A 27980-nucleotide genomic window follows, 5' to 3' on the forward strand; every position below is an offset into this window, starting at 1 on the left:
GTACATGGTTCAGGGCAGAAATGGCGGCGCTGGCGGGAGTCCCCAAACACAGTGGGGGGACACCGCAGCAAGAACAAAGCACGGTGCAACAAAAGAGAAAGAGGACCGGACGGGGAATGGTACCTGCGAAGGAGACAACAAATGCGGGATGAGGAGGGATTCCCCGTAGCAGCATACCGAGGGGATGTCACACAGAGGTCGTGCGCCAGCAGGACAAACACATCAACTATGGGCACAGGAGGTTTATTGCCAAGCAAAGGTGCACTTACAGATAGGAGTAGTACGTAGTCGTACTCCGGACTGACGTTGTTACAAAAGTTGCTCAAATTAACGACCACCACATTCAATGCAGGCTTTGCAGCGTGGCAGAAAATTCTGGCGAACCCTGTCAAAAATCCCTGGCATGGTACACACCTCGGCCGATGCTGCAAGTATGCGTGCTACCAATGATTCCTGGTCAGGCACCGGGGTCTCGTAGACGAGTGTTTGGACATGGCTCCACAAGTTTAAATCTATTTATGTGATGTCAGGCAAACGGGCGGGCCAGAGGACGGGGCCCGCTCTGTCGATTCAGTGCTGTGGGTACGTACGGTGTAAAAGGGTCGCACTGTGCCATCAAAATGTGCAGGTGCTCCATCCAATTGAAACCACATGACATTTAAACGTGGTGGCAGCAGGTATGGACCGATAATCTGTTCATCAATGATACCTGCCCAGATATTCACTGCAAACTGGGTCTGATTGTGCACCTCTTCTGCTGTATGTGGATTTTCATAATCCCACACATGGCTGTTTCGGCAATTGAAGATGCCCTCACAGGTGAATGATGCCTCGTCCGTGAAAAGCACATGGTGCAAAAAACGGGGATCGTCGGAACAAAACTGCAACAGTCGTTGACAGAATTCCACACTTCGTGGGTAATCCCCAGCCAGCAACGCGTGGACTCGCTGTGGATGATAGGGATACAGCAGATCATCATGAAAGGCACGCCACACTGTCGACTGTGATACTCCCACTGCACGTGCAATGCTACGGGTGCTAGTAGACGGTGTGTTGCCCACGCGAGCAAGTACGTCCTCCTCGACTGCTGCGGTGCGCACATGTCTTGGGTGACTGACATGATGGCCTGCACGTAACACACCCGATTCACCAAGGGTACGGTGCACGTTGGAAAACAATCTGCTGTCGATGTGTCGCCTGTCCGGATATCTTTCGCGATACAGGCGTGCAGCTGCTCGACCATTGCCAACTGCAAGGCCGTAGACAAAATGCATGTCCCTCAGTTCTACAAATGTGTAGCGTTCCATGGTACAGTGAGGACAGGGCCAATTATGAAATATTGTATTCCAGTGGACAGGTGGCACACACACACACACTGGTCACAATGGCTTTGAAACACTGTACTCAACTGTCGTATGTCAAGCACACCGCCAGCGCACCGGCTCTTTCACTGACACGCTCCCTGACGCTGCACTTCCAATCTGGCACTGTGTACGCAGAACAGACGCCTGCAGCCCACACGTCCGCACGGTGCTGTGGTACAATCAGCTGACGTTCCCGAGCCACATGTGCCTGTGCTCTTCACTACCTGACCACAGACGTCAGGTGATCGGGCTGGACACTTTCCGACCTTGTCCATTGGTGTCGTCCACCGTACGGAGTGGTGGAGTCCGTACGACACTCCACCAGCCTTTCGCCCCCTCTCACACAGTGATGTGCCTCGGGTTTTATTTCTAAGAGGCAGATTGGGCCTAATCACGATGTTTGTAACAACGTCTGTATGGGGTACATGGTCCTATCTGTGCACCTTTCATTGGCAATAACATCCTGTGCCCGTAGTTGCTGTGTTTGTCCTGCTGGCGCACGACCTCTGTGTGACATCCCCTCGGTGTGCTGCTATGGGGAATTCCTCCTCATCCCTCATTTGTTGTCTTCTTGGCAGGTACCATTCCCCGTCCGGTCCTCTTTCTCTTTTGTTGCACCGTGCTTTGTTCTTGCTGCGGTTTCCCCCCCACTGTGTTTGGGGACTCCCGCCAGCGCCGCCATTTCTGCCCTGAACCATGTATGCGTCTGTTGCCTGTCGAGTGTCACGGACCACTTTGCTTGTATTCTGGGTGTGTTTCTTCGTCCTACGTCGTCCTCCCGTGGTTCTGCAACCCCGCACTACTTTTCTCGACTGCACTGCTTCAGTCATGGTGTTTGTTTCCCGCTGTGCAATTGTTACTTCATGCTTCATTGCTTCTTTTGTCCCTACCGTTGTCGATCACTACCCTTTCCCTTCACTTGTCTTGCGGGACACTCCTATTTCCTTTGTGGAACCCCATGCGCATGCGTTGCACAGCTGCCGCCTGGTGTTTTTCGGATTGGCGACTTTGATGTTCCTTTTGACTTCTTTTCTTCCGCCTTTCTATCTTCACTGGTACTGGCTGTACAACAGTGTGAAGTTTATTTTAACACGTTTTCGGCGTTGTCTAGCTCCTCATGGAGGCATCTCTCGGCAAAGTGGAAGGGGCACTTTCGTCTCTATTTCATGGGAGGTATCTGTGGTTTTCATTTGTACCCTACCTTTAGAATCACCCTGTATATTAGAAATGTACATAGCAAATTTATTTTCGACTTGCTGAAAATAACATTCCAATCTTATGTATCGGAATTGGTTAAATATTGGTATCGGTTCCAAAAATTATCGGTGAGTACATCAGCATCAGTAAATTTTCAGCTTCATCACATCACTACAATACAGTATCAGTGTAATTTTTGTAACATATTTTTTTCAAAGCAATACATTACTTTTATTATTATAATTGTGATTGTTGTTCTTTGAATGAATAGAAGATACAATATATTATTTATGTTAGTTTTACACAATATGAAAACATACTGTATTTTCATTTTTATTTCAGCACCTCTTGCAGCATCAGTTGAACCACAGACACAGACTGTTGATTTTGGCCGACCAGCTGTTTTCACTTGTAACTTTGAAGGAAATCCCATTAAAACAATTAGTTGGATGAAGGATGGAAAAGCTCTTAATTATGAAGAATCAATTTTACGAATTGACTCTGTTAAGAAGGACGATAAGGGAATGTACCAGTGTTTTGTTAGGAATGATCAAGAAAGTGCACAAGCGAGTGCGGAACTGAAATTAGGAGGAAGATGTAAGTTATTATAAATTTTAGTATTACAAATTATAATGATGTTTTTCTTACGCTAAGATATGAATACATTTTAATTAATTCTATATAGGTTAGTCATTTATTAATGAAAGTGAGAATATGCCAGCAAAATAAAATATTTATATTTTTAGTGTTTGAATATTTATAAACTCTGAAATTAAGAGCCATGGATGCAAATCACTTTTATTTGAAATATTAGTTCTCAAACTTTCCTTACTTTTGGAAAGTTACATGTTTTCTACAGAATGCATAGGCATTTATTAGTAACTTTATTAAGACTTGAATTTATTGTGTTATCTTTATATTTATATATAACTTATTATTTTATTAGCAATCAAGAAAAATCCTATTTTTGTTTATTTCTTTCATTTTGTATATGTGAGGGAGCTCTTGGTTTATCTATTATAGTGTCAATTATGGAGGGAAGGATCTCTGAATTGTATTATTATTTTTAATCTTGTCATTTTGTACAACTTTCTTTTTAACATCCAACTGCATTAAGAAATCAACATAGTTTCTAGTTTAATTGTTGCCTATTTTGAATTTTTTTTTACTAATTTTACTCCTGAATTTGTGCATAATCCATTTCTTACATTGCAACATAGATTTTTATCCATTTTTTTAAAATTGAGATGTTTCTAAAGTGTTGCATACATCCTTTTAATATTTCTTTGTTAATATCTGACCTCTTTTTGTATTCTAATATTGTTTCTGACAAGAGTTAGGTTTCTACAGTGGATAACCACCCAATTTTATGTTCCCGGAATTTACATTTTCTGACATTATACATTCAATCCTCATGGCCCCAATAGATCCAAATGGTATAAAATTTTTGCAGATTGTACATTTTCCTGCACTTCAAGATTTGTTATGCCTTGTTCCCCTAATATTTTAAAATTCTTATGTGATGAATATTTAAATTTGCCCAAAAAGACAATTGAATGACATCTAAAATGTATCTGTTACAAATAAAAAGTAACACATGTAGAATTTTTCACACCTATAAGTTGATTGAATTTAATAAGTTTTATTTTTTTTCTTCCTTTCAGTTGAACCTCCACAATTTACCTTCACATTTTCACCAGAAACACTGCAGCCTGGGCCATCTGTTTTCCTTAAGTGTGAAGCTTCTGGAAATCCAACTCCTGAAATCATTTGGGAGCTTGATGGGAAAAAATTATCAAATGGGGATAGGTAAGTACCTATATATAAAAGAGTAATTTTTTGGTAGTGTATTAATTTTTGCATGCAATTCATATTTTCCAGGTTAAGAATTGGTTTATGAATACTATGCTACATGACTAAATTATTGAAAACTCTTTTTAAATTTTAATAATTGAAGAGTATGGGGGAAAACCTTATAAGTCTAATTTTATTGATTTGCTGTTGTTAATGGCATTAAAAAGCTCCATCAGTGTAATTTTGTATGCTGTAACTGTACAGACAAAGAACTTGGTAAGTTCTGAGAAATGTGAAAATTTAAAAATGATATAGAGAGGAAAAGTAGTGAGCCTTGAAAGTTAGGATTTGTTGTCTTTTAAAAACAAAAATCTATTTTTTCCCCTGAGACTCTTCAGTTGGAGATAAAGTACAATCAATTTGATGTATACACAGTGGAACCTCGATTTTATGTTTTTCATAGGACCAAGGTGAAATAAAACATGAGAAAATGTAAAACCTGGGAAATATTTATAACGTTTGGCTTTGTTGGAACTATGTAGATTGAATGTATAATGCAGGAAATTGTAAAATCAAGGAATCCAAAATCAGGGCTTCACTCTATATAAATGACACACAACAAGAGAAATGTGTGTGTCTGTGTGTGTGTGTGTGTGTACTTGTGGATAAATTCATAACAATTTTTTTTGTAAATCTGGAGATATTTTTATCTTATTTGAATAAATACACAACAATTACTTGCAGCAATTTGGATAAATGTATATCTTTTTAATTTTTTCCCACAAATTGTACACCATATCATGCAATAGTTTATTACAATATATATTTCATTTTATTCATAAAAAACCTGAGAGAAAAAAAAATGTGGTTATAAAGAATGGTGAATTTGAATCTTATAAAATTATATGATTTACTTCCAAAGGGTTCCCAGGTTTAATACCTGGTGGAGGCACATAATGGTTTGGATCCCACTTTAAACTGTGCATAAAGTGGATTTAAATACAAACTCAATGAAAGAATAGTCAAGCAAGCAGGGAGCAATTTTCATGTATACTATAGTCAATGGTTTTAATGCCATGTTGACCAAATGAAGTGTGAAATGTTTTCTAATATAAATTGGGTCAAAACATATTTGCCCCAATAATATGACGTTAGTTTAAAAAGTAATATCAAATTGAAGTTATTTCTGGAAAATAGTATGTAATCAGGATGGCGACAGACCTGGAAAAGTCAGGGAATTGGAGAGGTCAAAAAAAGTCAGGGAAATGTCAGGGAATTTTGTCTTGGAATTATTATTATTATTATTATTTATTATTATTAAAAACTGTAGATGCGATGTGATGCAATGAACCTGCCAGACATTTGATTTTGAAGAAGTCATAATAGGCACTGCACTTACATGGGAAATCATCTTGCCAGCCTTTGGCATAAACTTTTAGGTCTCTATTATGCATTGGACACAACCGTGTTGTCAGAAACAAGTGATGGAAGGTGAGGAGGTGGGGGAGGAGAAATTTCCAGTGAGGCAGACACGTTTGATGAACCTATAAATGTTACATTTAAAATGTATTGACATTTTTTTTTCTTGTCTGTGGCAGCTACAAGGGGTCAGACCTGTTGACCAGAAAGGTGCACCCAATCTGGCACCCTCCGACAGATGCCCAACACCATAGTATGGTATTGTGTGGACATTCTGAAGGAACATTGAAACATATGAAGGCTTTTGTCGTATGCCGTGGAACGACATTTGATCTGCCAAATATTTAGGCTCCATTGATGCATGTAATTTTTGTCAGATAAATCTGACTAATGAAAAGATTCTCTCGGGCTATTGACCAGGTGAGTTGTGGAAAAGATTCCAAGCTTTCGAAAGCTTGTAATCTTTTCCACATCTCACCTGGTCGATAGCCTGAGAGAATCATTTCATCATTTGTTGTCAGGAAAGCATCAAGACTTACTTAAATCTGACTAATGTCGAATTGCGACAAAATGTCTTACTACCACAAAAAATGCATGCATGGCATTCTTATGCATCTGATTTTTTTTTGTCTGATGCAGTACGACATTTCGTCGGACAAACTTTCAGGCTCTCAATCCTAAAAACATATGATTTTCATCAGTAATCAATGTTCCTCTTCCAGCTCTACTGAATTTTCACTTTTCGTCTACTGTTATTGAATTTATCAGGCTGAAGCTTTATACGAGGACAGTCCAGAAAGTACATTCCAATTAGCCATAAATTAATACACAAATTTCATTAATAATTGACATTTTATTGTCTTAATCATATGCCTGTGCAGTGCAGTAGATTCACCTACTATAAATTGCTTGCATTAAGTTTTTAATATTATATATTGATGAAGGAAAATGGGTAAACCTCGAAAATCATGAAATACATCACTCTCTCTGTACAGTATGCTGACCCATTCAAACAAACAACATCATGCATGGCCTGGCTAAACAAGGAAATTCCTTCAACACTACCAGGTTTGTCTTCCTGATAGAGGTATGCAACCCGGTAGTAACGAAGCAGACAAAACTGCAAGAATGACACATAAGTGTTGTTTGTAATTATGAATAAAAGACCCAGTCCTTGGGGAAACAGACAGTCCTGTTCTAGCCACATAGCGAGGCACATGGGTTGTCGTTCAGACTCACGATCAACAACGAGCCAAGGGGGCTATCGACGAACCAGGCAGCCAGCAGCAGTTTGTGCCAGGTAAGTAGTATGAGAGAGTGCTCATCCAGTTTTCCTCATACTTCCCTCCGCCGGTGCCATTTTACGTACTAGTACATCACTACCTTTTCGAGCTACATTCCTCTAATCTCATTTAGTCATAACTTTAAAAATAATCAAATATTTTATTAAGACTGTTTGCAAATGAGAAAAGCTCTGTATAAGTTCCTCCCTTGCTTCTGAATTCTAATATTTTTTTCAAAATCACTATTTTTCAGAAGGAATATAAATCATAGAGAAATTAAGTCAGTTCTTGTAAGCTAATATAGATACTTAATATGAATACAGTCCATACCTGATCTGTATGAGTTTATTTTCCATGTACGAATATATGGATTTAGTTCAAAATTGTCAGGGAATAAAGGCAAAATTTGTCCTGGAAAACCTGGAAAAGTCAGGGAATTTCATTTTTGCTAGTCTGTAGCCACCCTGGTAATGCATTTCAAACTCATTGTAGATAAGAGATTTGGATATTAGGTGTTGATATAGAGTGATCACAAACAAAAGAACCTTTGGTGAAAGGTCTCAGTGCTCCTCCCTCTTCTTCCATAAAACTAGGGCCATAAGGAAGCATGCTCCACTCTGCCCCTCCCCTTCACGTGGAAGTATGGTGCACAGGAGTCCTGGGTCTGCACAGGCCTTTTTGCTTGTGGTTTTACTATAGTATCCCATAGATGGCATTGCATTCATATTTGGAAGGCCAGCATGTATGAATTGTGGCTGTTTTTATGGATTTCATAAAAGTATTTTGCAACAATATGGATATTCATGTGTTGGTGCGAGAAGAGTGTATGAAGAGAGTAGAAATTTTTAAACTGAAATGATAAATGAAAATTGATCTCTGAAACTGTCCACTGTAGCCATCACCAATGAGAAGGTGGGTCACCTTGACACTATTATTCATCAGAACAGGCATATTTCTTTGTAGATTCTGGCCATGAAGTTGAATGTCAGTATGAAATTCATTCATACCATCATCCCTGAGGTTGGCAAATATTGTATTTTATGCACAATGTTGGCAAATATTACAATTTGCACATTGGTCTCTTAGCACAAAATGTCTAATTTTCTTGAACTTCATGATAACACCATGAACTGCCACAACTGTTGCCGCCATTCAGAAATTAAGATTTCCATACAGGCCTAACTTTGTTCTCTGATCATTAACCATTTGGATCTCTCTGAGGGAATGGATATTTTGGAGTGGTCATAGCTGAAGTCACAACATGACATCATTTTCATCTGTAACTGAGTTTTCGATTTGATGTTACTTTTTGAATCACTCTTGTCTTATACTTATCTGAACGTTAGTGACAGTGGTTGCATACTAGCTTGTAACGTTAAATGGACATTATCCATTGTCTAGTGCTTCCAGTACTTATACATATTCTAACACTATGTTCCTGGAGATCACTTCTTCTCTCTTCTTCACGGGAACAAATTTATTTTTGCTGGTAGAAGGGAGTGGTCCTTCGATGTACTTGTGATTTACTACAAGTCCAGCACACTAACCAAGTACTCCATTGCACCCCAAGTGCTTAATGCACCAGCTTTCACAGGTCCGTTGTCTGTTTAATTTAAGTTCTATTTACTTTAAGATGCGTGATAAACAATACTTTTTAAGTTAAAAAATATTTTATTGTTTTATTGTAGGTTGCAAGTTGGTCAGTATGTTACTGTGGATGGCAGAGTAGTGTCTCACTTAAATATCTCATCCGTCCATACCAATGATGGTGGTTTGTATAAGTGCATTGCTTCGTCGAAAGTGGGATCAGCTGAGCATTCAGCAAAACTTAATGTTTATGGCCTTCCATTCATCCGTCCAATGGAGAAGAAAGCTATTGTTGCTGGAGAAACTCTCGTAGTGACATGCCCCGTAGCTGGATACCCAATTGACACAATTATCTGGGAAAGAGGTGACTAGTCATAACTAACTAACTAACTCTCTAGTCTTCTTAAGCCGAAGGTTCATGGCTGCAGCAACACAGGCCTTCCATCTGTCCCTATCCTGAGCAAAGTCTATATACAGTACTCTTTTCCATCCCTACCGATTTCCTTTAGGTCCATCTCAATGTTATCCCTCCATCTTCATCTTTGCCTTCCTACAGGTTTCTTACTATCAGGTTTCCCAACAAGAATCATTTAAACTCTTTTTTCCTCTCCCATTCATCCCACATAGCCTACCCACCTAAGTCTTCTTGATTTAATCATTCTAATAATATCTGGACATGAATACAAATTATGTACTTCTAAATTATGTAACCTTCTCTACTCACCTGTCTCCTCATCCCTTTTAGACCGAAATATTTTCCTAATGATCTTATTTTCAAATACTATCAATTTATGTTCCTCTTTCAATGTAAGGGACCAAGTTTCGCATCCATATAATAGTACAGGCAATATTACTGTTTTGTATATTTTAACTTTTAGTTTCTTAGATATTAAACGAGAAGACAAAAGTTTATGAAGAGAAAAATATCATAGTAAACAAAATATTTGCATTGTGTTACAAGAAACTGTAATTTTTTTACATTAATGTGTATAGTCAGTAATTATAGCACAGCAGTCTTCTCATAGAATATAGAAATTACAAACAATAAAAACTTATTTAATTTGCATTAAGATTCAGTTTAAGAATTTTAGTTTAGGGATTTAAAAAAATATATATATACATATATATTTATCCAGGAAACTTGAATTGTTGAGATACAAACAGTATTAATGTACTAAAGTTGCTGGCATTTTTTTCTTTTTTGCTTGTGTTTACAAATGCATCTGATAGGGATGATAATAGGTATTGATGAATCACGATTCTTATATATTGATGAATGAATGGAATGAATTACTATTAATATATATATAAAACTTTCTAGCTGGTTTTGAAAGAAGTAGTGCTCACTAAATATTGTATTCACCAAAATCAGTCACATTGGTGGAAAAGTTAGTGCAACTACAACTTATATATGTATTGATGGTTCTGGATTCTCATCACATTATTATACAAATTATAGTTATCATTAATCAAGTCAGAATAGTAATATTATCAGGTGAAGGGAAACATTCTTAAGTATTTTTATTTGCATTAGTATATAATTGGAATATTAAAAATGTGATGAATGAAAAGAGGCAATTTAGAGAATGTGCAGCAAAATAAATATCTTTATAAAGAGAAGTAAAGTTCAATGTCTTTCTATATATTAATACATAATGAGGAGATTATTCTCATTTTTCTTGTTCTCACTTCTGCCTAATGGGCTTAGTGTATCCATTCTTCTCAATTTACTTATTGTCCCACGTAATATTTGAAAGAGCAATCTATGTCACCAACTTTTTGGCATGTTCTTAAGATTTGTACAGGTTGGTTGCAGGCAATATAGTTCTCCTTTTTCCGGTTGGTGAATTTGGTGGCACTAGTATTTGCTGCACCTGTTGCAGCAAATACTCAATGCAAACTTGAACACCAGCTTGAATATAAAGCAGCCATTGACTTGAAAGGAAGAGGGCTGGCCTTTCATGAAACATAGAAACAAATCGCAGAGTAATCCAAAGTGGGTGTGCAAGCTAGTGCAACTCTATAAAGAATAGGCCAACCCTAACACCAACCCTAGAGCCTTAAATAAAACCTGACAATGCAGCACTATACTTGCTAAACATACCCATCTCCCAAGCCCCCAGGTTGAAGAAGCCATTTTCACAAAAAGTCCTCCTGTAGTCATGCGGCAACCCATACCAACCAGATTGCAGTAAGAAAACACCATGGGTGCCATCCATATCCATGGGTAAAGGGGAAACTACTGTCCCCACATTGGCGGAATTGAAAGAGATAGACTGCATCTGCGAACACCACCAAACCAAACAGTACAAAAAAATAAGAAACATGTTGCCTGCAACAAACCAGTGCATGCCTGTAGAAGCTGCCAGAAAGGTGGAGAAATTGATTGCCTTTTCAAATTTTACACAGAATAATGAGTAAGTCATATAAAATAGATTACCTCCCATGTACAATGGGATCCATGAGTATTACCATGCAAACTGTCCATCACCATGTTCATGCACTTTATTTGACCCAATAAGAGCTTCAAGAATTAAAAGAAAACTCAAAACAAGCTGTTGACAACTTCTGCACCAGTATATATAAAAAAAACATCCTGCTAAAACATATAGGATGTACAAAAAAATTAATGAAAATAGTCATGGTTAATTTGCATGGTAATACTCATGGATAATTTGCATGGTAATACTCATGGATCCCACTGTACCTGCCAAACCAATATTATTTGGATATAATGGTCTTACTTGTTAGTATATATTTGTACTGTGGGCACTGCTTTATTTTTTTTAGTAGTAGTAGTAGTAGTAGTAGTATATATTTGTACTGTGGGCACTGCTTTAAATTGATGATGATGATAACATTTAAGGAAGAATGTAGCCCCAGTGGTCTAGTCGGTAGCGCATCTGACCATACCCTGGTGGGTAAAGGTGGCCAGAGCATGGTGGTGATCATATCACCTCCAAAATGGCCAAGATCGAGATTGTGTGGCCCTAACGCCACATCCCGTAAATGTGCCTTTATGACACAGTGCTGTATGCACGGGAAACTTTACATTTACATTTAAGGAATAGGGCCAAAAACAATGTATTATTTTCCTTTTAAAAATGATTTTGAATGAAGATGGTATTTGATCACTGATATTTTTTTTTATTTCTCATTTTTCAGATGGGAGAGTTCTGCCAATTAACCGAAAGCAGAAGGTGTTTCCCAATGGTACTTTAATTATTGAGAATGTTGAAAGGCTATCTGATCAGGCCACATACACATGTGTAGCTCGCAACACTCAAGGTTACAGTGCTCGGGGAACTTTGGAAGTGCAAGTCATGGGTGAGTACAAAGCTTTTTAAATTTATTTTCATTTATGTATTTGAATATATAATGTGAGTGTGTATATATGCAAGTTACATGGTGATGTCAATTTGATGCCCTAGTTCATGTTTATGGGAATTGAAGGTGCATTGGAATAAGTACTTTTTTGCAAAACTATTCATATGGTTTCTATTAATTTTGGTGACCACTGTGAGCGAGCACCATTACAACACATTGCTGAGTGGATGGTAGCAATGACCACCAAAATTAATAGAACCATATATAAATAGTTCCCATGTATCAAATTGACATTCCACTTGAAGCATTTTTACACAAAATATGATGTATAAAAATGATGAGAATAATAAAGATAGAAAGATGTAACTGCTGTAGTGTACAATAATTCTTGGGAAATGCAAGTATGAATCCATCACACAAACAGAGCATTTACTCCTGTCAGACTCAAATATTTTAATGGCAGATGCTGTAGTGTAAATGATTACCTTGTTGCATAGATATCATATGGGCCAGTGTATGTCTCCAGTGGTAGTAACCAACCTTTATATACTAGTGTGATTTATTTATTAATTGATTTGATTTATTTTACTTTGCTTTTTGTGCCACTTTTGGCTAATTTGCAAAATTGGGGATGAGTGATGACATGATAAAATTGGTGAATGGACACTCACAAACATGCATACCCAGGCCTGGATTTGAACCCGGTACCCCTGGCATCGTAGCACGATGTGCATACTAGTGTGAGAATATGATTAAAGGAACAGTATAATTTTTCATATAACTTTTCAGTTCGACAAGATATGCATTATCAGTTGCCACAACTACACAAAATAATATGTCGTAATATTAGGGATGGGCCAATATGAAATTTTGATAAAGTACCGATATAAAATTTACCGATACCGATAACCGATATTCTACCGATCTGATATAAAACTAGAAATGGTTTTTGAAGAACCTGAAAGGTTCATTGACCTCCTTAATAAATGAGTGTTTCAAGGTGACTGCAGTGCAAAACAAATTGCATATTTAGACATTTACTTTCTTAGAAAGTAGGCCATGGAGATTATCCATAAAAATTACAACAAAATGGCAGAATTTTGCACTAAATTATCAGATATTTATTGATATATTGGATTGGTAAAATAATTGGTAATTTTACCGATAAACTGATACACCTATATGCTTATATCGGCCGATACTGATAGAGTACCGATTAATCTGTCCCATCTCTACTTAATATACATATACTGGATATAGGTATAAAAGACTAAATTAGAGAACAGTCAGTAGTTAATATTTCTTAACCAAAGACAATGATTAATAGTTAAGAGTAAGTATCACACACTTCAATGATGATCAGTGTGTGTGTGCATAAACACATGTCATACAAACATACATGCACACTTTCAAGAATATTAATTATATTGCTTTTCCTAATTATTTCTACTATTCCAGCAACATTAGTGTACACTGCCGCAAAAACCTTTCTCATCTTTATTTAATATCTTACATTTTATTTTGTGAAAACAAAAGTAATATCAAATCATAAGAGAGTAGTAATTTTATAGTGAAGTATACAAATCAGCTTGCAGTGGCATCTAGTTAATATTAAATCTCACTGTAAAATTGAATGACTAATGTTTATATATTAATAGCAAGAAACGAGAATTTATTTTCATTCTGCAGATCATACCAATAGGATACCAATTGATTGGTCCCATCTCTAATTGTCATGTTGGTTTTCTAGACTCAGCAGTAATTGAGAAAAATATGTGATAAATGTAAAACATCTTACTGATTTGTATGCTTCATGATGAAATGTTTTATATTGATATTTCCCTTGCATATAGAAGGCTCGATCATCCACTTGTTGGTAGGGGTGCCCAAACTCCGAAAATATTTTTATACATATTATTTTCCAAAAAATCATGCAAGATATATATAAAGTAATTGGAGGTAAGCTGCAATCTAATAATGTAATACAAAAATAATTGCTGAAATTTTGAAGAAAAGTAATTAATCAGTTAATTATAATCATTTATTTGGCTGTTATATTTTGGAGAATAATGTATAAATTTTTGATTGTTAACACCAAGAGAAATGTGTACATTATGATGAATGAATCAGTGAATCCCCTCCCCCTGTGGGCACCTCTGTCTGTTGATATAATTTAAAGTTATATGGGTTCAAAATTTTAAAAATAAATAATGATATGAACATTAGATCTCTTCACAACTTTTTAACAATTTGATGTGTATAATTTGTTTCAGATTTCTTACATAAAATTTTAAAATGTTCATTATCTTTTAGAGTGTAACACAGTATATCTTGTGTTAGCTTTTGTATAGACCTACACTATATAAATTTATATGCGAATTCTGACAATTTATGTCATCTAGATAAAAGCACGTCACAGAAAAAGAATTATTGCTGAATTCATAATGAGAATAACCATCCTCAGGAATAAATTCTAGAAATGGATTTCATATATTTTTTAAAAATATATGCATGGTAGAATTTTCTGTGTGTGAAATTCATGAGGATATACAGTTGGTTGAGAGCTATGTAGGTTACATAAAAAATGTCTCCTTCAAAACAGTTGACATTTCATATTAGACTACATATTTTAGTTCAGAATAATCATGCCTTTATATTCAAGTATATAATACATGTATAATGCACCAGTATATATGTAAATTTTTGAATTGTTAGGGTGTAGTCTTTTTCAGCAAAACGTTAGCCAACTTTCATGAAAGGTAAGAATTTTGTTTTTGTTTGATTTGCAGGTTTCAGAAAAAAACATAACTTGCCATATTACTATGTGTAATATATTTTTTTCCAAGCAAAATTGTGTATAGCTGGTATTAGAGGAAGTTGTGTCTGGTTACATGTTCATATTAACTTTACAGTCTCCCCACAAATTACTCCATTTCAATTCGATGGTCCTGCAAATGCTGGTGACAGCATTCAGTTACAGTGCTATGTGTCAAAGGGTGACAAACCACTGAAAGTCACATGGTATTTCCACGGGGAAGAATTGTCTTCTCACATGGGCATTACAACAACAATGTTTGGGGATAAGGCTAACATACTCACCATTAACTCGGTGAGTCCTGGTCATCGAGGAGAGTACACTTGTCAAGCAAAGAACCGAGCTGGATTGTCAGTCTATTCTACCACATTGGATGTGAATGGTATTAGTATTGTGAGAAAAATACAGTTTTATTTCAATTGTGTAGGAAAGGAAAGTAACATATTTCTCTTCTCCAGTCCCTCCCCACATAATCCCATTTTCATTTGATGGAGAAGCGAATTCTGGTGACAATGCTCAGTTAACTTGCCATGTGTCAAAAGGGGATAAACCGTTGCAGATACGATGGAGCTTTCACGGTCAAGAATTGTCATCTCATATGGGAATTACAACAACCAAAATTGGTGACAGCATCAGTGTGCTTGTTATTACATCGGTCACCGCAGGGAACAGTGGAAACTACACATGCACTGCACGGAATGCAGCAGGGATAGCAAATCACACAGCTACGTTGTTTGTGAATGGTATCATTATTTTTTAATACAAGCTCACATTTTTCTTAGTGCTAAACTTTGTTGCCTCATCCTCTTTCAGTCCCTCCATCTATAACGCCATTTTCATTTGGGGATTCGCCCTTGAACTCTGGCGTCTTTGCTCAGCTTCAGTGCATAGCGACTTATGGAGATCTTCCCATTAACATCTCATGGTCATTTTCTGGAGAACAGATCAATAAGCAGGTCGGAATTTCCACCATGAAAGTAGCTGATCGAGTGGGTTTACTGATGATAAACAATGTAATGGCTTACCATGCAGGAAATTACACTTGTTCGGCAACAAATGCTGCTGCAAGTTCAAGTTACACTACTTCTTTAATTGTCAATGGTACAGTATGATATAATTTTATTAAGAGAATGATTAAGCTACATTCCTTACCCTCACACATGTTCTTACCTTCAGTGATCTTACATGAAAACCATCCATACTGTTTTGAATTGTTATTCTCTGGTCATCATAGATCAACAATACTAACTAGATTAATTGGCATTCAAGAACATAATTTTGATTGCAGTTCCTCCAAAAATTCTCCCCATTTCAATCATGGAATCGCCACTGAATGCTGGTGAATTGGTTCAAATCCAATGCATTGTTTCTCAGGGAGATACTCCTTTGGATGTGTTCTGGACATTTCATGGCAAAGATGTATCATCTAAAATGGGTGTAAGGACAATGAAGCTAGGCGAGAGGATAAACCTTCTTATTATTGACTCTGTGTCTGCTGTACACACCGGAGAATATACATGCACTGCAAGGAATGCTGCAGGGGCAGCAAATTACACTGCACATATAAAAATAAATGGTAAAATGTGCAGTTATGTGTGATTTCAATATTTTTTTTTCCTTCAGTTGGACCTGAAATTGTCCCTTTTTCCTTTGGAGAAAAACCTCGCAGTCAAGGACAGTTTGTAACTGTTCCATGTGTTGTTGATGGTGATAAACCTATGAAAATAAAATGGTATCATCAAGGTAAAAGAATTTCAACTAGAGAAGCCACAATTATGCCTTTGGGAGATTCAGGTTCAATATTGACCATACCTTCTGTTAACGCCAATCATATTGGAGAATACATGTGTGTGGCAGAAAATAATGCAGGAAAATCCACATATTCTGCTTTCCTTTCTGTAATTGGTAAATTATTGATTCATTTCTAAATACATAGAAATCTTTTTTTTTAACTTATACTACTCTCACCTACCTTTATGCTGCAGTGCATATCTCTTTCATCCAGTTTTTTGGCATTTCATGAACAGTTCATCTGGGATATTGACCTAATTGATTTGCACATCTTTGATTAGCCTAGCTCTCAAACAAATATGTTCATAAACAGGATTTTTACATACAATATAGGATTCATTTTAATAAAAGCCATGTTACGTGTATGTATAGTTACATGAAAAGCAAATTTATAGCATTTATTTTTAATTGAAGCCTTCCAATTATTTTTTTTTAAGTTTAATATATTGAATATAGCCATACTATTTTTTACACATCACAATTGAGTAAAATCTCTATTTTTCATTACATTTGTCGAACATAACCTTTATGATTTTGGAATTTATTAGACTGCACTGACATTCATGGTGAAAGCAGTCAAGAATTCTGGAAAAAGTGATAAATACAAACCTCTCTTAAAATGACCCTCGATTCTCACTTGTGTCTTTAAACAACTTTGGAAAGATCCGTTGAAAATGATAATTATGAATTATTTTATTCTGTATCCCCTCCCCCTCACCTAGAATGCAGATATGTTATACACCTTGATAATTCCAGCTCTCTCTTAAAATTAATCCTATATACCCTAGTGCATGGGTGGTTTATTCACACATACGAGGGTCATTCGGAAAGTAACCGCCGTTTGGCTGTATATAAACCCACATAGATACAACAAATATGTTACTTTACATCTGAAAGGTACAGCTATCCTCTATTTTTCAACATAGTTGCCATGTAAATTCAAGCACTTGTCACAGCGTTTCACCAACCTATCGATCCCTTCTGCATAAAACTCGGCCGCCTGGGAATTCAACCAACCTGTCACAGCATTTTGAAGATCCTCATCGTTAGCGAAGTGCTGTGCCCCAAGCCACTTCTTAATGTGAGTGAACAGATGGAAATCAGAAGGAGCCAAGTTTCGGGATGTACGGGGGATGATCAAAAATGTCCCATTTGAATTGGCGCAAAAGGTCTTGTGTTTGCCAAGCAGTGTGAGGGTGAGCGTTGTCAGCAGACTGCAACGTTTGTTCTCGGTGGCTCTTCTCAGTTTCTGCAAAGTGTTACAATAAACTTCAGAAGTGATTGTCATACTACGTTCCATGAATTCGACAAGCAAGATTCCCTTAGCATCCCAAAACACGGTGGCCATAACCTTCCTCGCTGACAAAGTTTGATGGGCTTTCCTCAGCTTGTTTGGAGAACCGGTATGACCCCATGTCATTGAGTGTTGTTTTGTCTCATCGTTCACATATACCACCCAAGTCTCGTCAGCAGTCAGTATTCTGTTAAAAAAAACTCCTCCCCTTTCATGTTGTACTGGGAAGAAAGTCTAAGGCAGAGACCATTAGACTAGTTTGGAACCCACCGAGCACAGAACTTCCGGTAGCCTAATTTTCTGGTGAGAACCTTGTACAACACAGTCCAAGAAATGTTCGGGAATTTTGCATAAAGTTCTGATATTGTGAATCGATGGTTCTCACGAACTTTGTCGTCAATTTTCTTGAAGAGATCATCACTCACTACAGAAGGCATACTACTCCTAGGTTCATCATGAATATATGTTCTTCCTTCTTTGAAAAATCTGATCCACTGACACACAACACCTTCATCCATAATGTTTGGACCATATACAGCACACAATTCACGATGAATGTCTGCCGCTGAAAGATTTTTTGCACAAAGAAATCTTATCACTCCGCGTACCTCACATTTGGCAGGATTTTCGATGGCAGCACACATTTTGTGATGTTATAACCAGCTGGTTATACTGAATCACAGATTGCGTGATGCAACAACGGATGCACTCTGCCCACTACTCCTAGCGCCATGCCGAAACAGCGGCTACTCTCCGAATTACCCTCATATATATCTTTTATGATATTTGCAACTAATCTCAAACACCTCATGTAAATTTAAAAGCACCTACAATTTGCACATAACATTATCCTTGTATAGTTACTACTTATTTAAATCTTTGGAATGCTTATTTCACATTCTATAAAAGTACATAAACAAGCAAACATAGAAAAAATTATTTTACATTCTCTATTGCTAATATTATTTTCTGCAGTTCCACCTGAAATCCTCCCATTTTATTTTGGAGGAAAACCTCGTAATGCAGGACAGTCCGTCAGCATATCCTGTTCAGTGGTAGATGGAGATAAACCTTTGTCTGTATTTTGGATGCTCGATGGGATTAAGATTTCCCCCAACATGGGTATAACAACAGTATCATTGGGGAACTCAGGATCCATACTTACAATTCCTTCAGTGACATATCAGCACATTGGGAACTTTACATGTGTAGCTGAAAACATAGCTGGAAAAGCAACATACACATCACAATTAAGAGTTACTGGTATCATATTTGCTACTATTCACTTCCTGTTTCACATACTTTTATTTCACATTTATCCCTATACCTTTTTACTATTCCATTTGCATGTTGATGATTCTAAATTCAGTTGTATGAAATACATGAGTGTAAATTATTCTGTTTGTCAACATTTCCAGTCAAATAAGCCACATATAAGTTGTATCTGTTTCAAATTGGATTGTAATTTCTGATGGAAAAGTGAGTTATTTGAATTCTTCTAAATATATCATCTGGTGGATGTAGACATGTCAACGATTTTTAGCTTTACCGCATCCTGTCTAAAGAAAGTGCAAGTATTCCTTAAATCAGAAGTCTCATGTATATATGGAGAATAGTTAAATATCAGATTAGAATATACAATTTTTCACAAAAATAATAATAATAATAATAATAATTTTAAATACACAAATAAGTACACACTAACAGCATGTTCTCAACAAGAAATAAGAAAAAAGAAGCAATTACACGAGATAGTAGATATTTATGTATACTTGTGTACATTAGCTACACAGATAACGAGTAAAGTAAATCAACAGAAAATGCTGTGAATGAACAAAAGATTTGTACTTTAAATAAATTGTATGTTCTTTCTAATTCCTTACACTTATGACTGATTTTTCATTAATTATTATACCGATTGAGTGAAATATAAGCTGAGTGTTGATTTTCAGTTTTTTATTACTTTGCATCAATATTTGCCTTGAAAATAATTTTTTGCTTCTTCTTCTTTCTCTTCTCTGGGAAGTAAGGAACACAATTGCTGAGTCAAAAATGTAAACAGGTATTAACTGTCAATTTTCTGTTTGCTTATTGACAAATTATTATTTTCAAAATGAACACTTTAACCCAAATTTTACCTTTATCTTGGCACCAATAATTTATTCTTGTTGCTTATTGTTTCTTACATTTGTGGTTCACACCTTACACATTACTCCAAGGTTCGATTACAAGCTTATTATATGGAAAACAAGAAATTGGTTGTGTACATACAAACTTTAGTGAAGGTAATTTTCAAGGAAGGGTTTACTTCTAGTTCATTCTTTTCTTGAAGCTAGTGACTTCATTTTGGAAATTTGTTGCAACAGTTGTGTTACTTGCTGGGTTCATGGTTTACAGTAGTTTCACGTTAGTACAACTGAAGAGATAAAATGTATTGTGTGTACCTTTGTGGTAGATTATACCAGGATAGTTTTCTGTCATGAGATGTCAAAGGGGACATTTTTTTACAGAACACTACGTATACTGAAATTTTCCCTTTACAACCCTCACATTTAAACTGCTAATTAATAAAGGAAAATATAGGACACAACTGCATTTATTTCCAGTACCACCACAAATTTTGCCATTTTCCTTTGGAGATGAACCTGCAAATGCTGGTGATCCTGCTGCAGTTCAATGTTTTGTAGTGAAAGGAGATAAACCCTTGCACATTTATTGGGCATTTAATGGAGAACAAATTCAAGACAGTTTTGATGTTTTGATTTCCCAAGCTAGTAAACGTGTCAGCATGATCAGCATAGAATCAGTTACAGCCAGGCATGGTGGGGAATACACATGCATTGCAAGAAATGATGCAGGATCAACCAACTTTACGGCCCACCTCAATGTGAACGGTAGTAACTTATTGTTTTAAGTATCGTAATTTTTACAGCCAATGGATTCGAGATTCTACCAGAAGCAATACCTTTCCACTGTCCTTCTCTTGTTGAAAATCAGTAGGGTCATCTATATAAAGAAGCCTTCCTCCTGCAAAATATCAGCGAACTGTTCATAGGAGCTGAACTTTTAGGAATCTGCAGTGTTAACTAAAATAAACATTGCTTAAATATAGTTCACGTCCATATGTTTTACAGCCTTTCATTTGATTTGTTACATTCGGATATGTCCAGAAATATGGGATATGACCAACTTTAAGTGGATGCTTTCTCTTTTGCTCTCTGATCTGTCTGCAAATGTAATCGCAGATTGCTCTCAAACTGAAATTGATTTTTGTGTTTAGAATCAAGCATTTAAGAAAAAGTAACTACGATCATGATTGTTAATCTACATGCAGTTATTTAGCAAATTTATTTTACTACAAATTACAATAACAATAACTTTATTTGGAGACAAGAAATATGTATAAAGCAGTGCCAACCTTTAGTTGTGTTTCATTGGGAAACTTCTCACTCTAAGGTAAGTAAAAGTTAATTGAATGTACTCTACATGGTATTTCATTACTTTCAGTGCCTCCTCATGTAACCCCATTTGAATTTGAAGGCCCTGTAAATGCAGGTGACACTGTTCAAGTAGTGTGTCATGTGACAAAAGGAGACCAGCCTCTGTTAATTAAATGGCATTTTTATGGTGAATCTCTCTCATCTCATATGGGAATTTCAACCGCAATGATTGGGGATAGAGCAAATTTTCTATCTATAAAGTCTGTGTCTCCCGGTCATCGTGGAGTATACACATGTGTTGCGAAAAACTTAGCAGGAGTCGCAAATTACAGTGCGGAATTACATGTAAATGGTATACAATTACTTTATGTGTTAATTATTTTATTGTAATTTTTCCTTCAATATTTTCCCCTGTAGTTCCTCCCTATATCATCCCCTTTGCATTCGAAGGGGAAGCAAATGCAGGGGACAGTGTTCAGTTGACATGCTATGTATCGAAGGGTGATACTCCATTAAAAATTGCTTGGAGTTTTCATGGAAAAGAGCTTTCTTCTCATTTGGGAATTATAACCACTAAAATTGGAGAACGCACCAGCCTCTTAACTATTACATCAGTTATGGCAGGTCACAGTGGGAATTATACATGCACAGCGAGAAATCCAGCGAGCACTTCAAATCACTCTGCCACTCTGTTTGTAAATGGTAAAGGACATGATGGATAATTACTTACGTGAAATTTAAAAGATTTCGTAATTCCGCGGAATTACGAAATCTTTTAAATTTCACGTAAGTAATTTTAAACCGCGTTTACCGCAACCACCATGAATGATGGATAATGTTTGAAATGTTTTTTCTTCTTTTTTGTTCACACTTTCCCACTTCCTTTCGATATTTATCCTTTCAGAAATGTTTGAAGTTATCAGCATTCATGGAGACTTGTTTCTAGTAGTAAAACTGTATTTTTTATACATCTTTCTATTAACAGAAACAATACAAACTTTTGTTTCAAGAAAAGTTGATGAAATCTAATAGAAAACAGTTTGTGGCCTTTCAAATCACATTTGGTTAGGACTTTTCTACTTACAGGCAACCTTCATTCAAAATGTATATAAGTAATATCTTTCATTCCAAGTTTTCAATTTTGTCAGGTTTTTAATTGTCATATTTCTAAGGAATTTCAAATGAGAATCCATACTTAATTCAGTTTTATCTTGCCTCAAGTTTCTCGTTGACATTTTTATGCTTTAACTGGAAATAAAAAAAAAAGGTAAAGTGCTCCCCTGTGCTTAGCACTACGCCATGAAGGCGTATAGAGGGTGTGGGGGTAACGCCCCACACTTTCTTGATCCGGTCGTGAGTGGGGGTGATGTGATCAGCATCACGCCCCTGACCGCCTTTACCCCCCAGGGTTTTACGCCGGGGCCGCTTCCAACGTTAGAAAAGTTCCCGGATTTGAACCGGCCGGGGATCGAACCCGGGACCTTGAGCATGGTAGTCAGACGCGTTACCAACTGAGCCACCGCGGCCAACATTATTAACTGGAAATATTTCTTCTTAATATTGTTAAAGATATGTAGAGATTTTAGAGAATTCATGCTTTAAGCAGTAGGAGGCACTGTAGATCCCTAGCTTATGATTATCTTTTACAATAATTAACAAGGATATAAAGCATTCCTAAATATGTTACATTTAGGTGAATTATATTTTTTTAAAAATGGACAGCTTACATTTTTTCCTGATACCATGACATCATTATATTATTTTGCCATTCATCTTGAAATTAATTATTTTATAAGATAAATACATTTTATTTGGATATTCTTATCTTCATTCTTTCTGAAATCTTCAATAATTTTTATTTTTCCTTTTTCTTCATTTGATCTGTTTTTATGTATACTCCAGGGTGTTATAGTATGTTAAGAGACATCAAACACATACAGAAAAAAACTACCATTGATTCAAATGTAAGACAACTGAATGGGAAAATGGTACATGCTCTTTCTCTAATCACCTTTAAATGCAAAATCATTGTAATGAAATACACTGCATTTATTTGCAGTGTCTCCACAAATGTTACCATTTTCTTTTGGAGATGAGCCTGTGAATGCTGGTGATTTTGTTGTTGTTCAGTGTGCTGTAGTCAAAGGGGATCAACCTTTACATATCTATTGGTTATTTAATGGAGAGGAAATTGAGGCACACTTTAACGTACTGATATCAAAAGGGAGCAAACGTGTCAGTACTATGAGCATAGAGTCAGTCGCAGCTAGACATGGTGGACAGTACACTTGTGTTGCAAGAAATGATGCTGGTTCAACAAACTTCACTGCTCATCTAAATGTAAATGGTAGTAATTTAGTTCTGTAAGAATGATGTATGTATTCGTTATAATCCTCCCACTGCACCCTCTGGTCCTTCCCCATTTTCTTTAAAGTTGCAGTTGTCTATGATTGTATTTCAGATTACTGATTTAATGGATTGTACACATCTCCTGTTGCATATTACACAAAATTGCAAATTACTTGGTGATATTTTTGGTCCCATGGTGATGATAAAGAATATCATTTTGGTTTACTTTTTGCATTTATTAGGATACCATTAGAGAATTACATGCTTCTTTGAAGATGTGGTTCAAACTTCCATTCCCAGTCAGTCATTTGATGGCAATTTACATATACAGTGCACATTAAAAACTAAACTCTGTGGTGCAATCACCCTGCCTTATTGCCAAGCACGTTTTTTCTTACTGGGTAATGTGCATGAAGTCCCATCAGCACTATTTTATTGGTTTTGAGACTGGAGCCTGCTACTTCTTCTTTTCAAGTAACTCTCCAATTACCACCATGATGCTAACATTTTGGGAATCTCCACCGGGAATCAAGTCTGGGTCTGTTTGTACTAAAGATGAAAGTGCTAAACAGTTGGTTGCAAGGAGCCCATACAGTGCACTTGCACACACACATACACACGCATTTAAGGAAGAGATACTTGTTTATAGTCGGCCAACATATTAAAGCATCATATCAGATTTTTGAAAATCATATTGGTCATCTATTAAGATTTATTAGTGTCCACATTTTGTGATCTAGTGATATACAGTTTATACTACTAGATAATTTTCAGTTCAGTATATTGAATAATTAGACCATCAATATTTGCTAATAATTTCTTGAATATGTTAAGTATACATTAGGATGTGCTGAAATCTAACAAGTTTTTTTAAAATAATTTCTATCATGGACCTTCTCCACTTTGTAATTTCATTGGCCTTCATATTTTTTTTTGTGGAAATACATATTTTTTTATGGATATTTTTTTTGCCAGGTACTCTAAATGTAATAACATTAAATTCAATATGAGAAAGAAGTATAACACACAAATATAGCATTTCATATAGCAGGTGGTAGACCAGCAACAGCTGAACCTCGCCCAGCAATAAAGTCAATTCAATTCAATTCAATTCAAAATACTGAAAAAGTTACTTCTGTGAAAGATATGGCTTCATAGTAATATCGCCTTTCATTTACAAAGTTTTGATTACATTATATTGTAGCAGTTCTAATGTGGTATATTGCATATTTATTTGCAGTACCACCCCAAATCATGCCATTTTCTTTTGGAGATGAACGTGCAAATGCTGGTGACTCTGCTGCAGTTCAATGTGTTGTTGTCAAAGGAGATAAACCCTTACATATTTACTGGTTATTTAATGGATATGAAATTAAGATGGATTTTGATGTTGTAATCTCTAAAGCAAGCAAACATGTGAGCATCATGAGCATAGAGTCAGTTGCAGCTAGACATGATGGACAGTACACCTGCATAGTGAGAAATGATGCTGGGTCATCCAACTTCACAGCTCAACTCAATGTTAATGGTAGTAACATAACATTACGGTATAGCAATGAAGATTTTCTTTGTTGTTTGGTTTTTCTCCATCCAGTAGCACCTTTATCCGAAATATTCAGGGTCTTCTATAAAGTGAATCAGTGATAATTGAGAGGTTGAATATAAATCTCATTACTACATGGTTTAAATGTTCAGCAATGATTGGATAATTATTAAAATTTTCTATGAAGGCAAAGGTAAAGTTACCTCTTGTATATTTCAGCATGTTCTGAAGGCATATGGAGGGGAATATCCCCCACACATTCACAATCTTGGCCATTTATGTAGGTCATGTGATCAGAACATGCTCTGATCAACTCCCATTTATTAGAGGTTGAGTGAACCCCAGTTCTGTTCAATCCAGGAATGTTGCTTGAAAGTTCTCACCCAAAATCACCTTATCTGGGAGTCAAACCATAAATTGAAACATGGCAGGAGCACCTTGGCCCTTCCTTTTAAGTTAAGTTACTTTCTGGTTAAAATGTAATGCCAGTTATGTAAATTCAATTTAATTAGGGGATGACTAGCATATGAGGAATACTGATATCCAAAATATAATGGTAGTGCATTGCTAAATAAGAATGTATAAGTTTAAAAATTGATTTTCAGTCAACAAGTTATAATTCTAATCATTTGATGGATGGGTGAGGGATAATTGATCTGTAACTGTGCAAAAATGATCCGAGCAAAATTATTAGAAATGCTGGATAGCAGTGGATCAATGGGAGATTACTATAATAACGAGAATAATTATTTGTTTTGGGAGGGTGTTCCAGCAATATAGACTGTACAGAAGTTGAAGAACATGCTTCTAGAGTACAAAATGTTACTGCTATCATAAATTTCTTCATAATTAAATCTATCCAAAACAAATAATTTCAAATTGTTTCAATGTAATAATAACAATAAATTTGATTTTTGAAGTGTATTGATAATAAAATAGCCCAAGTCCATTGTTTTAAAAAAAATATTTGTAGCTATGGTTCCACGATTACCCTAGTTAAAATTAGGAACTAACACCTCATATCATTGATGAAAAAAATAACAGAATGTTTATTATGAGAACTGGTAAATTTTATTGTAGAACTTTGTATAGCCAACAGAGAAGAGTGAAATTACATGGTGTCATTCCCTTCTCTGTTCCTCAGTTCAAACACTATATGGACTTATTCTTCATCACAATATACTTTACTTGACCTCATTAATAATGTTTCTCACATTATGTGCTCTTCGTTAGGAAATACCAAGATTATTTTATTGTGAAACTTATTACCTTTAATGGATATGGATTTGAATAATGCCAGTTTTTTTCAAATTGAAGGAATGTGCACAGGTTGTTGATTTTCACATTAAACTTATGAAAACACAGCTCCAACCCAAATACTTCACAGAATTTTAGTGCTTCACTTGGTGCTTTCATAATCAAATTTATTGTGTAATGTACTTACCATATATATATATATATATATATATATATATATATATATATATATATAATCATTTGACCCAATGTAAGTACCACGTGAAGTGCCAAAACATTCCAAAGAAAAGTAAATAACAGTGCTGATTTGATTTTAATCTTTATATTCATATTAGTTCAACCAGTGGCATCTCCTGACCCTGAACTTAAGGCATTGGCAAAGAAGGAATGTTAACCCCTCCCCCTCTCATTTCTGTGAACTAATATTACAAATTTTCTCCGAACATTTTTGGTGTAAATTTAGAAATATTTAGAAAAACATTAAATTACATAAATTATTTTAAATGAAGTAAATACTTCATTTAAAATATTAATATATTTGAAGGGTAAGGAGAAGCAAGGACTGCCAAGGAACAGTTTCAACGAGAAAATTAATGTTCAATACTTACCCATACAATTAATTTTTAAAGCACGAGTTTCAATGATCTTAATGTATGTGGACATTTCTAATTCCAGTGGGGGAGAAATTCTAGTAACTTGCGATATATATTATATATTTAACAACCCACTTTGGCTAAAAGTTTGCAACCAGAGGGGTTGGTGGAACTCCCCACCCCCTACAAAAATCCTGGACATAAGAATGACCCGTTCATTGCAAAATCCCTAAAATGCACATGCACATTCCCGGTTCTTCCCCTTAACCTTCATTAATCCTTCCAAAAAGTAAATTTTGAAAAATCAACTGCTCATTACTTACAGTTACTTGAATTCCAGCTCTATTCTTCTTTCTTTAGAGAGAAATGTGCTAATCACTGCCTCATTTCTACTTTTTCATTGTGTAGCTCTATTTCAGCTTTTGGTTGAGTATCCAAAAGAATGTGAATTCTAGGAGGGGTGGCAACAAAACTACTAAATTTAGAAAAACTAGAAAGATGCAATTCAGACTCACTGTGTTTTTTCACTGCAGTATTGAGATGATTCAAATCCGCATACCCTTGATAATTCCAAACACCTTTTTTAGTCGAAAATAATAAACATGTCCAACAGAAAAAAAATTTCACCACATCACACCTGCAAAGCCAGTCTGAAATTTCATAGAGTTCTTTTCGAAAATGTCTCTCAAGACTTTTTCCAGCACCACTTTTTCCTTGAACACATGTTGACATCATGATATTCAGACATGGTCGACCATTGTCAATCACTTGTTTCTTCTCTGAATACGAAAGCGAAAAAAGGAATTATTTAAATACTTTTGCCCAACACTTTCACTATTCTCCATCTTAAAATAATCACATCACTTCACACCACACGTTTAAAAAATAATGCACAACAATCACGAGCAAAACAACCTGGAACGTGGG

General features: G+C 35.9%; 1 protein-coding gene across 50 annotated transcripts in view; it reads left to right on the forward strand.

Moving 5' to 3' along the window:
- The window catches only part of Dscam1 (Down syndrome cell adhesion molecule 1), a 426431-nt gene that overhangs the window by 282859 nt on the left and 115592 nt on the right, over positions 1 to 27980 (forward strand). For 31 of the 50 annotated variants that reach the window (XM_083125269.1, XM_083125272.1, XM_083125267.1 and 28 more), the window contains 5 exons: positions 2904 to 3158; positions 4226 to 4370; positions 8746 to 9008; positions 11810 to 11971; positions 23371 to 23658. In XM_083125269.1, the coding sequence (XP_082981395.1) occupies positions 2904 to 3158; positions 4226 to 4370; positions 8746 to 9008; positions 11810 to 11971; positions 23371 to 23658 (1113 nt within the window). Of the gene's footprint in view, positions 1 to 2903; positions 3159 to 4225; positions 4371 to 8745; positions 9009 to 11809; positions 11972 to 15244; positions 15530 to 15599; positions 15888 to 18846; positions 19135 to 23370; positions 23659 to 24900; positions 25189 to 27980 lie in introns of all 50 variants that reach the window. The other 19 variants (XM_083125286.1, XM_083125279.1, XM_083125283.1 and 16 more) reach the window with 5 other exon arrangements.

Source organism: Lepisma saccharinum, chromosome 7 (assembly GCF_977018435.1).
Source record: "Lepisma saccharinum chromosome 7, izLepSacc3.1, whole genome shotgun sequence".
Lineage (NCBI taxonomy): Eukaryota > Metazoa > Arthropoda > Insecta > Zygentoma > Lepismatidae > Lepisma > Lepisma saccharinum.